This window comes from Podarcis liolepis (assembly GCF_965112155.1).
Source record: "Podarcis liolepis genome assembly, chromosome: 4".
Taxonomy (NCBI): domain Eukaryota; kingdom Metazoa; phylum Chordata; class Lepidosauria; order Squamata; family Lacertidae; genus Podarcis; species Podarcis liolepis.
The window spans coordinates 58,323,312-58,337,321 of record NC_139558.1 but is presented as its reverse complement, the minus strand read 5'-3'; the positions used below and the strand labels follow the sequence as shown (position 1 = coordinate 58,337,321).

General features: G+C 40.0%; 1 protein-coding gene across 3 annotated transcripts in view; it reads left to right on the top strand.

Moving 5' to 3' along the window:
- Positions 1 to 1,647: 1,647 nt before the first annotated feature.
- NCAM2 (neural cell adhesion molecule 2) overlaps positions 1,648 to 14,010 on the top strand; it is a 198,116-nt gene continuing 185,753 nt past the window's right edge. For all 3 annotated transcript variants that reach the window (XM_083500344.1, XM_083500346.1, XM_083500345.1), the window contains exon 1: positions 1,648 to 1,953. In XM_083500344.1, the coding sequence (XP_083356470.1) occupies positions 1,902 to 1,953 (52 nt within the window). In that variant the 5' untranslated portion in view covers positions 1,648 to 1,901. The remainder of the gene's footprint in view (positions 1,954 to 14,010) is intronic.

Genomic DNA, 14,010 nt, shown 5'->3' with positions numbered 1-14,010 from the left:
ATGCAGTGGCGGTGCGGCAGGCAGTGGGAGGCCCCATTAGCTAACGTGGTGCTTCAGGTTAAGAACAGTTTCAGGTTAAAGAACGGACTTCCGGAACGAATTAAGTACGTAACCAGAGGTACCACTGTATAAACCAGCACTGGCCCAAAGATATGGAGTCAATTCAGCTCTAGCTGCACCCAATCAATGGCCTCATAAGGGTATGAACATATTCATCCGCTTTAAATTGGTCAAACTGCTACATTGGGGTGCCCTAAGAAGCACAATGCAGGTGAACATTGGAAGCCAGGTGTGCATCATTATTGAAGTGTTGGAGACTGGAAAGATTCAGGTTCAATCCCAACTCAGCATGAAGGGGAGTGATTTGGAGCAATCCTTATCTCTTAATCTAGCACGGACTTTGCAGGGTTCTTGTGAAGATGCATTTGGGGAGAGAACTAGGTACGCTGCCTTGAGTGCACTGGAGAAATGACAGGGGTATAAATGCAGTAAGTAACAATCCAGATGCCAATCTGCACCTGCGCTGGTTGCATAGCTCCTTCTCCATTTAGACTTGCTGGTTTGGAGAGAGAATCTTTGGTTCTGGTGTATCTACCCCACACTTAGTCATTCCTTGCCTTTTCAACCATGCATATTATTTCAGCGCCTTTTAAATCCTCATCACTCAATGATGGTGTGGTTATCTCTCTCTGCCCTTTCACCTGCTCTCCCGTTATGTCCTATATTCCCCACGGAAATTTCACCTCAACTTTGGGCATTCCCGTTTTGGACGGCATAGCCTCAAGCCATTCACCCCCACGTCGGTCTCAGGTGGCCTTTCCAGATGCCCGACTTGTTTTCTCTTTTCTCCTTACAGCCATTTTGTTTTCCTCCTCATTAAAAAAGCAAGAAAAAAAAGATAAGAAAACCGCCTCCCCTCGCAGATACAGACATGTCTTTACAGACAGCCACTCCCCGCGTTGTTCTGGAGCCTCACCCACCGCAGCCCACCCCGCTTGCAGCACCTAGCAGGCAGATTTTTTTCACTGTAGAAACCTTTCTGACCACAGACTCCTCCAGCAGCAGCAGCAGCCTTTCCTTCGCGACTCGTCTCCCTCCTTCCCCGCACCTCGGTGCAACCTGTCGCACTGCACAGGCATGTGAGCCCACGCAGCCCCTCCAAATCTGCATATCCGTCGCCTTTCAGCTCCTGCAAACTTTTTTTTTTCCCTCTCTCTTTCCTGTTCTGCCTCGCCACATGCCTTTTGCCCTTTCGCGCTTCCCCACAGCTCCGGGGGGGAGCTCCCTTTCCTCTTCTCCTCGAAAACCGGCTCGCAGCCAGCCAGCAGAGCCCTTTCCCCTTCGGCGGCATTCCGCCAGGGCGGGAAAGGCGCGGAATGTTGTAAGAAGCAGCGCCTGAGCGCCAAAAAGGCGCGGAAGAATCGCTCTCTCTCTCCCCCTTCCTCGCTCTTTACCGCTCGTCGAGCTGGACCAGCTCCCGTTTGTGTGTGTGTGTGTGTGTGTGTGTGCGTTTTAAATCAAGCCGTGCATGTGAGCCGGCGGAGGGATACTTCCCATTCCTTCCTTCCTTCGTGTGTGTGTGTGTGTAACGGCTCCTCCTCTGCTGCTACCGCCGCCGCCTCCTTGATATAGCGAGGCGCCAAGAGGCGCTTGCAGTCACTCGGCGAACGGCGCTCGCGAGGAGGCTTCGGGGCTGGAGTTTGCTCTCGCGGCGCGCGTCTATGTGCGAGCGGGCGCGCGGCGGGCGCGCGCCTTTGACTGAAGGGGTGAGGAGCCTTGAGCGCGAGGAGAGCGACGCAGTAGCAGCAGAGGCGGCGGCAAAGTAGGAGCGAGACTGCTGGCTTCGCCTCCGCTCGGCGCCTCTTAACTTGGGAACTGTCCACCAACGGGAGCTCCTGAAAATGAACCGCCTGACTCTTTACCTGCTCGGATTGTTCCTCAGTAGCGGGCAAGGTAGGAGAACGATTCCCCCTCGCTTCCCTTCCTTCCCTTCTTCCATGAGCCCCTCAATCTTCCTCCATCTCTTCGTGATGCTTATAATGCAATTAAAATAACGCGCGCCCCCCACCCTCACACTCCTATCGCCAGTAGCAGCAGCAACCTGACACTTGAAATATCATTTTGCCTTTTGCATTGGTCACCTTCTTAAATCGAGGAAGATCTCCCCGTTGATATATACGTCTGTGATATACGATGGAAAACGAGCATGCTAACTGCAGTTTTCTTGGGGGCTAATCTTTCTCTGATCATTCGGAACAATGATTGTCCTTGTTTCTTCACAGCTGATTTTGATTTTTCTTTCTTTCTTCCCCTCCCCTCTCCTGGTACTGCAGTAAAAGGAATGGGATTGAATGTAAAGCCTTCCTTCACATACTAATTAAACTGGATTTACCCAATTTGAATGAATTTGAAAGGGGTTGGGAGTCCTTGCCAGTGAGGAAATCTGGAGGTCCCCCCCACCCCCACAAGAGGAAAAAATTGTCTCCTTGTGGTTCTGTAAGGAGAGCTTTCCTGGATTAAATTTGCCAACAGCAGACACTGGGTGCTGTGTTGTGTATGGCACATCTGTGTAGGTATGCACGCAGCCGTTCTGATACAAGGTGGTGCATGGCATGTATACATCCTTAGAACTGAATGGCAGTTGCATTGCAATAAGAAGGCAAAGGCAGAAGCTGCACCTCGGCGCTTTTGGTTTTTGGATATATGTTTGTGTGTTTAAACGTACATTTTAGCAGTGCTTCGCTTGAAACAGAGGCTGGTCTGTGCCTGTTGTGTGCTTCTTACTCCTAGGTTACTTCAGGATTCCACTACTTTTGGACAGGCAGAAGGAACATTGCACTGTATGAATGGGACGCACTAACAGAACCCCTTTGTGCAAATTAATTGCAGCGTTTCAAACTGTTTAGACAAGTTTTTGGCATGACTTAAAGAGTCAGTTAAATTGCTGGAGGAGCTTGTTTTGCCCTCCCTGGGAAAGGATTTATAGGTATTATGGCAACTAGCTACAAGGAAGTTCATATATATATTTGTGTGTGTGTATGCATGCTGGGGAAAAGCTGGACAGATGCATGCCATACACTTTATTTATAAAGCATATCTAAGAAGGGGGGGGGGGAAATTTCACCAACTGGGATTACTTCTGGACTTGCATTTTCTAGGTTGCTCTTTTTACTGAATTATTCTGTCCAGCAGGGGGTGATAGAGTTCTACTGAAATGGCTAAGTTTGTTAATTTCACTCTATGTCAAAGCAAGGCTTTTACACAGGCAGAAAGAGAGTGAGTCTGTCTTCTATCATTCTTCAAGCACAGCTTGACATTTTGGATGTGACTTCTTCAATTCTCTGTTCTCATCTCTCCCCCCCCCCCAGCTGAGCACAGGCAGTGATATGCAAATTAGCTGCACAAGCCATTTTCCTGCCCTGCTTCCCTTCCATCAAACACGTTTAGAATTAAGACCTGCAGCATCTTTTTTTAAAAGCAACATCAACAATGCAGGTTTATAAAATGCCTAAGAGCAAACTGTTGCACATTTTCAAACCAATGATAATTAGGGATACTGAGGACTGTATCTCACATAATTATTTTGTATCTCATGTCCTTAGGAATGTAAGTCACTGGATGCTATTATCTTAAGTGAAAATGCTGTTTTCTTTTCTTTTTTTGCTATCTCTGGGTAGACTTCAGTTCAACTGTATTTAGTAATTTAGTACTGCCCTGAGGATATTCAGCAGAACAACAGTTAGAGCTAAGAGAAGAGGCAATGGAAGACAGTAGCCTAAGCATTCACATCTGCTTAACGGGGTAGTTTGTGGAGCAAGGTGTTGCTAAGGTTCAAGAAATAGATGGGTGCAAATTTGCAAATTCATATTGTTCTTCAGCTGGGAAGATTCCATGTCCTAAAAATGACTTAACTGCAAACAACATATTTATTGATCAATTTCGCACTCTGCTATAACTCTGAAGAATACCACATCCAAGGCTAGACCTTATTGATTCATCAGTAGATCTAGACCATATGCCTTCAAGATCAGTTCTTTGGGTCAGATTGCTTTTGATAAAATTTGCATTGAAGAGAGATTGTATTTTAATCATTTCTGAAGGTCTTTTCAGCATTCAGTGTGCTTTATAGTTGGTCATCCATTCTGTGAAATAGTGGTTTGTCCAGAACCACTGGGTTTCATAGTCAATTACAAACCATGTTTCATGGTTTTTTAAAGGTACAAATACAACATGTTATTTTCATCCACCTTGTATGTTTGTATGTGTATGTGCATCTTTGTCAGAGTAATCTATCTCACTGAAACCCATATACGGATTGCTACAATTGTTGTGGATGGAACTAAATAAAAGGCTAAATAAAATTGCCTAAACAAATGGCAAGAATTAAGAAGAGAAACTTCATTCATTAACAAGAAACACATACATCTTGTTGGGTGGGGACCTTGGGAAAAAATTGGGGGGGGGGCGCAATTTGGAACAATTCTGTTGGTTAAAATGTCATAATTATTTGGGCATCCTATTAACTTCTTAACTGTGTACTCATCTAGAATCTTAGAATGCATGTTATCTCTCAATAACTGAAAGAAGTGGGAGAGCATATGGGAGGCACAAATAAAATAGACAGTAATCACTGGGGTCATTTGTTTTAGATATACAAACCCCCAAGGTTCAGGTTTTATGTTGGTAATATAGTTGATGTGGATTTTATGAAGCATGGTTGAAGCTTGTTTCTTTGGAAAGCATTGTGTTGTTAGGTTGGTGAAGGAAGAATGCATTTCTTTTTAAGCAATCGCAATATGTTTGAGCTGAAGCAACTGCTTGTTCAGAATAGCAGAAGTAAAAAACTGCCAAGCCTGAGTGCTAATCAATGTCATAATTAAATAAGAAGGCCCAAATCAACACATTTAACTGTACTGATAATGCGATATGCACTCCAAAAACACGTTTTGAAGAGTATGTTGTCTTTTTAAAAAAGCAATATCTGAAAAGTGTCTAGATCAGTATTTCCCAACCTTGGGTCTCCAGCTGTTTTTGCACTACAACTCCCAACATCCCTAGCTAGCAAGACAAATGGTCGGATCATGATGGGAATTGTAGTCCAAAAACAGCTGGAGACCCAAGGTTGGGAAATATTGGTCTTGGTAATTTAAATCCTTGTAGGCCCACATTTAACTATAAGATGCAAAAAATGTTGGCTTGCAACATTTAAGTTGTCTCTATAAAATATGTGTAAAAGGTCGATTCACAGAAAATAGATTAAGCCCATTTTGTTACTATAAGGAATTCTGATTTATAGAGGATGATGGGATGCCAGGTTAAAATTTCATAGAGCTTAATATTAATGCTTATTTGGGATCTCAAAAACTGCTTAGCTTTATGATGGAAGAGGACATTGTTTCTGTACAATGGTGAATTGAAACAAGTAAAGTACAGTACATTCTGATCTTTTTGTTATGCTCAATATGATCTGAGAAAGATTTTGCTGAAGGCCTGGATGTAAATGTACATATGAATAAATAATATGGCTCTTACCTGACACTCCCATCTCTCCTTCTGAAATGTCTGTAGGAAGTTCACTATCACTTCTTAAAAAGGGACTGGGCAAGTGTCAGCTTGTAATATTAAGGTAATATTAGACTACTGCAGAAAATCACTTTGATTTTCCCTCCTCTTTGATTGAACTACAAAAAAGTCTTGCCTGGAAAGAGGAGTGTTGCTAACATTAGCAGTTACCTAAAGCACCCCTGGCACTCAAACAAGGGTAGGTATTCCTGCTACTTTTGCCCTGTTGAGCAACTGATTGGGAAAACATAGAGTTACATTCTGATGACATGTCAGGGCTTTTATTCTTCCTCACTACATTCTTCAAAATAAACAGCATAGCACAGGCGAGTGATCTCCTACAATCCTTCCTGAAAAGAGAATTGGGCTGATGCTGAAAGGTAATTATAGAGGATGTTAATGTGCCAAGAGTGCTCTGTTGGCTGAAAATAAGAACATCATGACCTTAAAACAAATGAAAACCAAGAAAGTTTGTTTACTTTGTGAGAGAGAAGCTTTAAAATTGGTTGGATAAAGTTGCATTTTAAAAATTGAACCATTTTGCTGGCATTTTGCTCTCCCTCCCCCCAAAAAAGTCAGAAAGGACTTTTTTTACTAACTTAAACAATATCATACTGGATGTTGAATGAGATTCAACTGGCTTTAATCCATATACATCTACTTAAAAGGATTACTTGTAAGACTAAAAGAGATGGTAGTGTATTAATTCTGTTTGGGATTCTTCTGATGGTAATCTGCGTGGAGTTCATAGGCCTCTCTTAGTGAATGGGTAAGGACACTGTGTATGAAAACAACTCTCGCATCATTTTAAAGCCATATTTTCATATTTCATTTCATTTATTTATTACTTTTATTCATTACGTATCATGTTCTCTGAGTTGGTCTCAACACAAATCCTCAGTAATAAATAAAAACCAAAAAGAATCAGTAGTATACCTTGGTCAGTGTTCAGCTTTAGATAAATCTCACAGATGGTACACTTGATGCAGCACTCCATTTTCTTGTATATGTACTTGCATATAGAAAGCATTTGCGTGAGAATTGTTGTTGGCTATATTTACAGTATAGTGCACACTTGGCCAAATGCCTCTGCCTCTCTGATTGGTCAGAATTTCTTGTGTGAAATATTCTATTTAGTAGTATTTCCCTCTCTCTAAAGTAGGCCTGCTCTGGACCAGCTCAGTTGTTACATCTGAATCCTTAGATATGTGTACATGACAGATCTGGGAACAGGAATATTCTTACTACCATTTTGCAAACACACTCACTTCCATTAACACACTGCCTTGAACTATCAACCACTGCTGCCACAGCAAATTGCAAGGATTTAGATATTGCAGTGAAAAAGGGAGATTTGAAAGATCCAAATTTAGGCCTATCTACCTCTCGTGTTGGCCTGTCAGTATCAGCTATTTTAGATATAAAAATGTGGCGATAACCAAATGCAATATGCTTTCGACATAAACTAGGTATTGAATTTGTAGGCTTTTAAATGGCAGTAGAATGTAGTTTATCTACAGATTTACAAGAAAATACACTGTGGCTGTTTTTTTTAAAAGATTTCAACTTTTCATGCTTTTCAGCAAATCAGATTTGGAGTCTAAATTTAGTGGTATTTGCTCAATAGCTTTAAATAACTGTTCTTCTCATTTTATCTATTTATCTCTTCCTTTCTGTGACACACACACAATGAAATCAATGGGAGTATTTGTCTGAACAGGATGACTTCAGCAAAAGTATATTTCTGGAAGTTTAATAATTGCTTTCTACCATCCTCTGATGTTTGGAAATAAATCTTACTTGGAATTCAGATGTTTGTGGCAGAGTCTCTGGGCCTGAACATGAGGGCTGTAAATTCTGAATTATATGTGCAATGCATCATGTGCTCTAATAACCAGGTCCTTTACCTTAATGGGTGGGGGGAGTTTTGTTAGATCACATCACATACAAACCAATTCATTCCTTCCATTCTATAAATAAATTATAAAAAAAGAAAAGCACTTTAATATGACCTCAGCTAAGCAGTGTTAAGATTACCCACTCGATACCCACAGCTGTGCATCATTTTTGACATGTGTAACTTATTCAAATAATATATTTTCCTGCCACGTAAGTGGTTATATCCAGACTTTGTTGTGCTTAGAGTGGACGCATTGAAATAGTAAGTCCTATTATTTTAACTGGTCTACTCTAAAGCATGACTTTGGATCAAAGCCAATAACTGGTTAATAATAATAATAATAATAATAATAATAATACAGCGGCAACTGATAAGGCCTTCAAAAGCTCCCAGAATTTAACAATGACATCTGCAGTTTTGTCAGCATCCTACAGTACGTTGGGGAGTGATATATGTGATGAACTGGAGGAAGCAGATGGATTATTCACTTCTTGTACATTGCATGTGTACTCCACCTTCAATTGTCAAGATGGCAGCCAGAGCTGTGGTTTATCTAGGCTCTGCAGCTTGTTTTTATTTTATTTTTTCCTTTTTTTAATGTAGTGTTTATGTTTTTAAATGCTGTCACCACCCCAATACTTTATTCTGTGTTTCTAAGGTGTGCTCAAGCATTTTCATACTTTTTGTACCTCAAGGCTTCATGCATTTTGGGTTTTACTCTAATCTATCATGGTTGCTATCTCAGCATGGGAGATGTCATCAGAGCTCTCTGCATCTGGAATACAACTGAACGAGTCTCCCATTACAAGTGGCAAGATTCTGAAAACTGCCTTCATTATTGTCACCATAGTTTTGTAAGTACATTGAACTCAGTTGCTCCTGGAGGCTTTTTTTTTGTTAATTATCAGATGAGGAAAAACTCTTTACCCCAAACTCTGGTTATCCTGGCTGACAACTCAGGATCATATAACATATAAAAACAACTATATGATGTTGAAATTCACACTACAAGGACACTTGTAATAGAATGCCATTCCAATAAGCTATATAAAAATAATAATATTCCAAGAAAGTACCTCATATCTATCCATACTTGTTCACATGAGCTGAGGTGGTGGTTGACTAAGTGTAGCATGAATTCATTTGCAGTTGATGGAGGTGAATGAATGCTATGGGGTTCAACTTGGTGAGAATAGATGCTTTTCACCTGATTGCCACAAGAAAGGGATATGGTACACTTTAAAAGGAAATGTTGTCTGTATTCAGATCTGAAGAGCTCTAATGGTACACATTTTTTTATTGGCCATACAATTACTTTATGTCATGCAGAACTACCAAATTTGTTAAAGAGGCCATGAAGATGCAAAAACCATTGATAGGCTCTGGAGACCATGTGTGTTAATGCATTCTGTCCTGATTTTGCAAGGGAAAGTTTCTATTCAATTTATTATGACAATGAACTGTGTAGGCATGTGTTTTGTTGTTCCTTTATTGAACTTGGGCTATGTAGTGTAACTGCTTGGGATAGAATCATAGAATCATAGAGTTGGAAGAGACCACAAGGGCCATCGAGTCCAACCCCCTGCCAAGCAGGAAAATGTGATACTTATATGTTGTAACGTTTTTCCCAATTAGTCCCTTGCCAGGCACAACTGCAAATTAAGTTTGTACAGTGCTTCCTTTGTTTTAAATAGTATATTGAGTCGTTTGTCACAATCCTCATTATATCTTCTCCACTGTTGATCATGCAAGTGTTTGAAAAACTTTTACTCCTTTATTCAAGAGCATGGAATCAACTTCTGTGAAATACTAACAGTGTATTTAGTCTTGCTACATTCAGACTGTACCACGTAGTGTCCCTTTCTCTCAGTGTTCCTCCAGCTTTAATTCCATATACCTCTTCATTGCTGTTGTCTGAAGACAAATCTCTTTGAAGAGCTCTAAACAAAATGTTACACAATTCAATCAGAGTAATATGTATCTTATCTCAAGGGAAATAACTTTAAACAAGTTTGCATAACTAGTAAAAACAAATATTTCTTATAAATAATTCTGCACATCTTAATGCAAACATTCTCCCATTCAATTAATGATTCTGTAGCAAGGAAAAGTAATCAATTTTGCAATGGGGAGAAAATGCTTTGATTTTGAAAACTTGCACTGTTGGTTATTTTTACATTTGTAAAAACAAGACAGATGCACATACGTATAGCCTCTTGTTTTAAATACAAAAGATTTCTGAATTCCCATCCCCATGTGCTATGGGATATGGACCAGGTTACCAACATAAATGAATATATTGTTACAGATATGAGGTAACAGAGTTTAGGGGTGCAGTAGCACTCATAATTTCTAGAGTTAGTGAATGTTAGAAAATATTATATGGTAGAATTTAGATAATATTTGGAGTAATGAAGGGAAGATGCCAGGCCAATAAAAAATACAGGCTGAACCAGTTTTCCTGTTCAGGAGATCGCTGATAGTGACACTATTTAGAAGAGAATGAAAACTAAGTACCGGAAGAACAATTGACCATGCAGATGCTGTCTTCCCCACCAGCTGTGTGTTAGTTAGCTGAAGACAATAGCAGAGTTGAGATGGGGAGGTTGGCTGGGTAATAAGGGTATGTAGTGTTCTTTTGAAATTTAGAGGTTAGGAAAGAAGGGAGGGGACTTAATGAGCTGCTGTGAAGGCCAGAACCATCTTGGCAGGATGGGACAGAGGCACAGAGATGGTATTCAGGATGCCTTGGATTTCAGTGCTGCACTGCTGTGGGAAACAAGCCCTTCATGAGATGTGATGCTCTGAACTGTCTCCAAAGTAGACCCAGGTATAAACACAGTATGTGTACAATAAGCCATGTTTATTAAGGATACTAGTTTCCTCTGTGTTGCCAATGGAAACACATCCCAGGTTAGCTCCTGGAACTCCTGGATTCATGCTACTGTTCTGCAGCGATTGGGGGTGGCGCGCAACCTCTGTAGCAATATAAACTTTTTAAAACAACCTTGCAAAACACACTTCAGGGCACTGATTGATCATTATCAGTAAAGGCAAATATGACTTGGGCTGTACGTGCGTATGTCAGAGCTCATCTTCGTTTCTCAATCCCACTGTACCCTACAACTTGTTCTTGTGGTTGTTTTTCTTGAACAGATGATGTACGTAGAGACATGCCATTCTGTAGCATAATTATGGACATAGTCCTAGGAAAATGGGATAGATCTGTTCACTTTTGTACTGACAGCCTGTTTACCCCAAATAATGACAATTGCCACTCACACAGCTTGATATTATGCTTCATACCTTTTGTGGGTGCAAAATAGGAACCTGGAGGAAGTCCTTTGCATGCTGATTCAAGTTATGCTGAAATCTGTCCTCCAGTTTCTTAAAGGTTTTCAATTTTTCTCCCTCATTCTCAAGGTGCTTTCAGATCTGAAAGCTTGCTTTATTACTCTGAGATGGCCATGGGTAATGTGTGTGCATTTTAATTTCCATTAAATATTTCTCTAGCCCTCTACAGATTCTCTGCTTGTGATTCCTGATCTGGATAAGGTCCATGGAAAGGAGCTTTAATTGAAGAATAGAAAGCCAGGAGATGTTACAAAGCACATGAGACTGGTTCAATTGTTGACATTATTTTTAAGGGTAAATCTTGCAGGGTTTTTTCTTTCTTTTTTAAATCCAACCACTTAAAAATGAACAGCTGTTGTATGCACCGGAAGCACCCCAACCCCAACTTCCTATGCTTTTAGAAGACTTCAGCTGAAGAGGTCATGGGGTTTTCAGGATGCTCACAAAAGCCCTTGGCCACTTGGAAAATAAGCACAGCAAAACTCTGCACCTCACCTGTGAGAACTTCTCCATTTTGATAATTTTATTATGCAGATTCTTTTCTCTTTAATTGATGGAGATTGACTGGGAGGGGGGAATTCAAGAGACATTTTAGCATGGCACTAATGCTGATACTAAGCTGTGTGCTGTGCAGGGCTCTGGTGCTGACATCAGGCCCTTGTTCTAACATGAAGAAACAAGTTGTGCCTTTGCAGCTACAGTAGGATCCTCATGCCTGTTCCTGAGTGCAGCTGCATAGAATCTGGGCTTTAATAATGAACAAGAGCATCATTCTTATGTTACCATTTGTGTACCAAATTTTAAATCAATGGCAAGCAGTAGCTGCTTCAAATATATGATGCTGTCTGCTAGGAAATCTCACTGGAGCTCTAGCATGGTCATATTACATTTAATTACTGGATATATATTTTTGACAATAAGGTGCTTGGGAATTACGTTCATCAACCTAGAATCTTTCTGCTTATATCTGTACTATAGATTAAAATCTTTTTTATTGGTGAATGCTGTAGTGAAGCAGGGGGAAGTATGGACATCTAACAGAATTCTAGCACTTCACAAAATTTACATTGCCCGTATTTTGTCAGTTACAGATAGGTAGCCGTGTTGGTCTGCCATAGTCAAAATAAAAAAAAATCCTTCCAGTAGCACCTTAAAGACCAACTAAGTAAGTTCTTGGTATGAGCTTTCGTGTGCATGTATCTGAAGAAGTGTGCATGCACACGAAAGCTCATACCAAGAACTAACTTAGTTGGTCTTTAAGGTGCTACTGGAAGGAATTTTTGTATTTTGTCAGGGAAGCCATGTTAGTTAAAGTAGTATAAGACCAATAAAAACTAGATAAGTATTCTTTTTAAATAATCAGAGCAGGATTCAATAGCCTTTTTGCATACTGCAGAAGAATAATGGCAAGTAAGCACATGATCATAAACCTACACTTTTTTGACATGTGAAGTTCTCATTTTTCTAAGAAATCTTTAACAAAAACCATATTATCAGACCAGCTATGAATGTGTACCCATACACTTTCCATTACATTTAAAGTCTAGGTTTTATTTTCTCTTTGGTTGATGTTATGTAGATACTGATAACAGTTTGACAACTATGATAATAATGAATGATTAAGATCTAAGGGAGTCAAGAGATTAAAATAAAACTCTTTGCAGCATAAATGGGATTGCCATCTAAAATGGGATTGAGTCTTTAATTTCAGGCAATACCTAAATTTATTTCCATGCCAATTTGAATTCATTTCCTAGCTAAATACCACACACCCATGATCTCCCCACACCCGAATACCCTTCTTGGATGTTCCATCCTGCTTATCTCATTGTTGTTGCTGGAGAAAAGGAAGAGAGGGATGAATATTCACACTTTTTCTGGTAGACGAGTAGGCACTTGGGTATAGTCAAATTCTACACCAACTTTTAGAATGAGAGTATAAATTATTTTGATGGCATTATAATGATGGAACACTGAAAAATTCAGACACCTTTTTTTTTTTTTTTTTACCACCACTCCTGCAGCAGCTGTATTGTGGTTGTGAAACTTCTGGCATTGTTTGGCCATGTTACTCTGTTGCTCTGGAATGTTCAGTTCAAGAAGCTAAACAATTTGAAGTACATATTGAGTGAAGGAAGGGTAACTTATTAGTTTGCTTGGGATGAAAACTTCACAGGGTACAGTAGGAAGTGGTCCTGGTATTCACTGAAGCTTCAGGACAGGGATCCTAGTAAATTCAATGAAGCCAAAGGCAACAAACGGAGAAATATGAATTTGAAGAAAGAGTAGATAGAGAATGCAAGTAGGGGCAGTCATGGGTTGGCTTTGAATAAATTTTGCAGGAGAGAGGAGTGATCAGGAAGCTTGCTAAGAGGCCTGGGACTGCATCCTTGGATAAAGAAAAACATAAGGAACTGATCAGAAAAAAAGTTCTCTGCCTCCCCCCTCCTCAAGCCACCCATGTACCTTGGTAATACTTTTTGGACAGCCAGCGCATCTGCTGAACATTGTGGGATAAAATACAGGGACTCCTAAGGAAGGGGAGAATTGCCTTGATCCTGTGCTGTTCTTATTTATGGAAATAACTGTTATTCACAATCTGTGATTCACGCTCTGAATGTATTGATTCCAAGGATATAGCATTTTAGATAACAGGGAACTTATACATATCATGTGAGTTTGGTGGCTTAGTTTCTGGTTTTATATTACAACTTCAAACTGTTTCAGAATGTTCAATATTCAAATCATGTTGCTAGTCATTGAAGCATTGGGGCTGGGTGATTGGATATTAAATGGCTTTGTGCCATTTATGGCAGTTCTGGGCTCTGATTCCAACAACTGCTAAGCGCTTGGATGGGTCTTCCCATAGATTTGCATTTGATTTCTGTAGCTATTTTTGCTCATAAATTCTGTGTACTTACAGGGTTATGATGTAATGCTTTTCCTTTTTAAAAAAGACTGGTACTTGTACAGGAGTATTTATTTTAAGATGTGTCGGTACACCCCAATTTTAACATATCTAGCTCTATCCTGACTATGTTACTGCTATTAAAAAATGGAATCTTCCTGAATATATCAAATATTTTATTTGATATGATTGAATTTAATTGTAGAGTTAGTTTTTTTACTCCTGCTTTTTGGCATATATGCACATTTTTTATTTTAATCACATATTATTGTGTTCCAGTGTTGCT